This window comes from Aplysia californica, unplaced genomic scaffold, assembly GCF_000002075.1.
Source record: "Aplysia californica isolate F4 #8 unplaced genomic scaffold, AplCal3.0 scaffold00312, whole genome shotgun sequence".
NCBI classification, from domain to species: domain Eukaryota; kingdom Metazoa; phylum Mollusca; class Gastropoda; order Aplysiida; family Aplysiidae; genus Aplysia; species Aplysia californica.
In genome coordinates this window covers 82,253-85,998 of record NW_004797582.1, presented here as the reverse complement: position 1 = coordinate 85,998, position 3,746 = coordinate 82,253, and the positions used below count along the sequence as shown (strand labels likewise).

The 3,746-nt window shown below is 40.0% G+C and overlaps 1 protein-coding gene across 2 annotated transcripts in view; it reads left to right on the top strand.

Moving 5' to 3' along the window:
- The window catches only part of LOC101855504 (protocadherin alpha-11), a 15,360-nt gene that overhangs the window by 10,355 nt on the left and 1,259 nt on the right, over nt 1-3,746 (top strand). For both annotated transcript variants that reach the window (XM_005102079.3, XM_005102078.3), the window contains exon 3: nt 2,833-2,932. In XM_005102079.3, coding sequence (XP_005102136.1) covers nt 2,833-2,932 — 100 coding nt within the window. The remainder of the gene's footprint in view (nt 1-2,832; nt 2,933-3,746) is intronic.

Genomic DNA, 3,746 nt, shown 5'->3' with positions numbered 1-3,746 from the left:
CCCCTTTTCCTCTTGGGCAATTTTTTCCGACTGTCCCTTTTGATCTTAATGGTGTTGATGATGGGGGCTTAAAACATCCAAATCAAAACTAAAAACAACACAAAAATCTTTCACATTTTCAGCTCTTTGTTTTCTTGTCTTATTATATAGTATTTATAACAGACGTCTGTAAGTGGTGTAGCAATTAGACACTTCACGCTCGCACGCAGGAGACCCGGGGTTCGATTCTCGAGTAGGGAGACTTTTTATCAAGCATCTCGGTCTTTCCGCTGGGGTGTTGTGTGTATCCCCCTTATCCAAGTCTGTTTCAGACAGGCAGTGTCGGAAGCACAAGCCTCCTAAATGGTCTAAATTTTGTCAATAGGGGCGTAAAAAAACAATAATTTAACAAAAATATCTTCTTCTCTTTGTAAAAAGATTCTTTTTCGAAACTAGAACTTCCGCACGGTGGGTGGAATCACGTTCTAAAGTATTCCTTAGCTACACAGCAGGTGACTTAGAGCAATGAAAGTTGGGGGTGTGGGTGGGGGTGTGGGTGGAGTCTCTGAAGGAAGAGCGAAATAATTTCATGGACTTCACTTTGGATTCAAATCCGGAACTTCCGCGTACCTGCCAGTTGTACTATCTCTCACTGTGGCACGAACACGATTTGCATTAAACACCAGTACACACGGTCTTCACTTATACAACGTTATCAATATTTTGTTATATTGCCATTTTTAGTTTACAGAAGACAATCGGGCATCATATAAGTTAATTTCGTTGTTATGAAATCATATTGGGCTTTGGTGTAGATTTCACTGGTTCGAATTACCAACGCGACGTCTTTACAAAACTCTCCACCCACATGACTCGGTTCTTCCGAAGATAAGCGTTGAATTAGGAGGAATTAACTATTTATTAAATAATCTCACTGTCTTTACTGGTACGCATTAAGAAGTACGACTCAGAAATCTTTTCTGCAAATCTTAGTCGCTTGGGGATGAGCTGAGCGTGTTTGGCACAGTAAAGCTTTTTACGAAACTAACTTCTGAACACTATTCCAGTTTTTACGCATGTTACGCATTTTCTAACTCTGCTTTGCACCCCCCCCCCCGGCCAAATCACATACACACTCAAACACTCACTCCCCTTTAAATTATTTTTTCTTCAAAACGATTTTAGTATAGGTGACAAATAGTTCTCCCGTTTATGTCTTCACATCCCAGTTTGTGCTGTATTTTGAAGGTCTTTTTTGTTGTTTTTTCTTGTTGTTGCTGTTGCTACTTTTTTGGCGACGATTTTCTCTAGTATTCCCACGACAGCTAGTTTAGAGATGTGTAAGGCTGAGGGAGCCCACAGTGCACAGTAGGGGTTAGGACAGGAGTTACGGCGCAAGGTGTGGGGATGGGCTTCAAGGTATGCGGGGGCGAAATAAAATTAATGTGACAAAGGTCTTACCCCTGTTTCCACGGTATGTGCGTATGTGTGAGTGGATGTAGGTGTGTATTTGTGCTGCATGTGTGTATGTTTGTGTGTCTGTGTGTGTTTGTGTGTGTGTGTGTGTGTGTGTTTGTGTGTGTGTGTTTGTGTGTGCGTGTGCTTGCCTTTGTGTGAAAAAGAACGTTCGTCCAACTAATATGATGTATACTAAATGGAAACAGCAACAACAACAATGGGGACTAGAATAAATGTCGGTGGGTTTGTTTTTTTAAAGCATCATTGACAAAATTTAGATCATTTAAGAGGCGGGTTTCAACCCAATATGTCAAGGTCAATCCCCAATATCTCAGCATGAAGACCAAGGTTAAAGAAACCTTTTTAAAACAAAGTAAAACAAAAGATGTAAGTTTTCTATACAATCAGAATGTCCTGATATCTTTATTTGCTGCATCAGTGACTGACCTGTCTTACTTCGTCTCAGAAGTGACTTTCCTTTTCCTTTAGTGCGTTGTAGCAAGGTGTCACGGCAGGGAAGACCCTACTTCTTTTCTTTACCCGTGTTGGTTTTTTGTCCATCTCGCTTTTTCCGTAGCTCTAAATGGCCATTATAAACTGTGTTGACGTGCTACCCTTTTAAAGATAGCCCCCTTTCTTTGTTTATTAGAAACTGTGCATTATCTTTTATGCCTGGTCTTTTTTTTTTGCATGATCTTTTATGCATGATCCTTACTTTCTATGCTGTGACTGCCTGTTGTATTCGAACTGTGCCCATTTAGTGTGCTTACAAGTCACACTATGATTGCTTCTCCAGCTTGCTTATTGTCTAAAGGCTTTAACTTTAACAGTCCCGTGCTAAGAATACTCTTCTCTCTTCTGAAACTTTTGTAAATTTATCTGTAAGCGCCTCTTACGATTTTTATCTAGAATAGACAGTTGGCTTGCATTTTCCTATAACATTTTTGTGGTTAATTTATGACTCCTAGTAAAAGTTATAAGAACACTTTTCAAATCGATTTTCACGGAACAAATTACACAACCCCTGTTATATTTGTGGGGCAAAACTAAAAATAAGAGAGCTAAAGAGACCAAAACACAAGCAAAACACACACATACATATTTTTTTAAAAACCCACTCAGACAGGATGCAAAGTCATGGATAAATTTTAAAATAATATATTTGCATTTCAACAAATTGAAAGGTTGCTTTATTGCCAGGTAACAAAATACGTATATTTTGTATTTCTCAATCTCAGTATACGTTAAGTAGGCACGCACTTGCCACAGGCGATTAAGAACAAACAATTTTATTATGTAAGTTGATGAAATAATAACCTTGTTTACGCACTAATTTCAGTAGCCAATATAATAATAATAATAATAATAATACTATCTCCTGCTGTCTATCTTCAGGGCGATGACGTCACCAGCGATACTTCCGGAGACACAAATACCAGTGACAGTGGTCGGGGCAACAGTGTTGATGACGTCAATTTCGAACAGATTATGAAAGGTGAGAACTAGACTATACGGTGCAGAGAACCTCGGGGAAACCTTTTTACTGTTGGTTTCTGCCTCTGATCTGAGAAGCAGCCTGGATGACGCAGAGAGTCAAATCAGGGGGGAGGGGAGGTGTAGTGTCAGCTCAGTTGATATCACGGAGTAAATAGTCCAGGACGAAATTCGGGCCGGGCATTCTGGGTCTAGGTTGTCTTGGGGAATTTTAAAGACGGAACACATCTACCTCTGAACAGTCCTATCGGTGCTAGGGGTTAAATTCAAAGGTCATACCTCTTAAATAAACTAACAGTGTTGAAAGGGGTGTTAGACTTATACAATAACTAATCGTATAATGAGGAGATACTTTGTCGTTTATGACGTATCTTAGAAGATGACAGTGCCATTGAAACGGACTGTATTTAGCCATGCTGGAAGAAAAAGGTATGCCATGTGTAGGACCACGTTCTGAGTGCCATTTACATGTTTGCAGAGAGAAAGAGAGAGAGAGAGAGAGAGAGAGAGAGAGAGAGAGAGAGAGAGAGAGAGAGAGAGAGAGGGGGGGGAGGTGGCAGAAAGAGGACGAGCGCATGAGGTCGCTGTGGTGTGGTTGAGGGAGGGGAGATCGATCAATTCCAATATGAGACCGCAAATATTTTATTCCGAGTTGGGTACTTTGAATGTACTACAAGATAAATGTATAATTTTGGAAGTTTCCCGATTTAATCCAGTAACAGATAAACAATGCATGCAAGAATTAATGGAAAAAAATTGACCCCGAAGCCCTGTGCTTCTAGTATCATTAGATATTTTGTGTGTGTGTGTGTGTG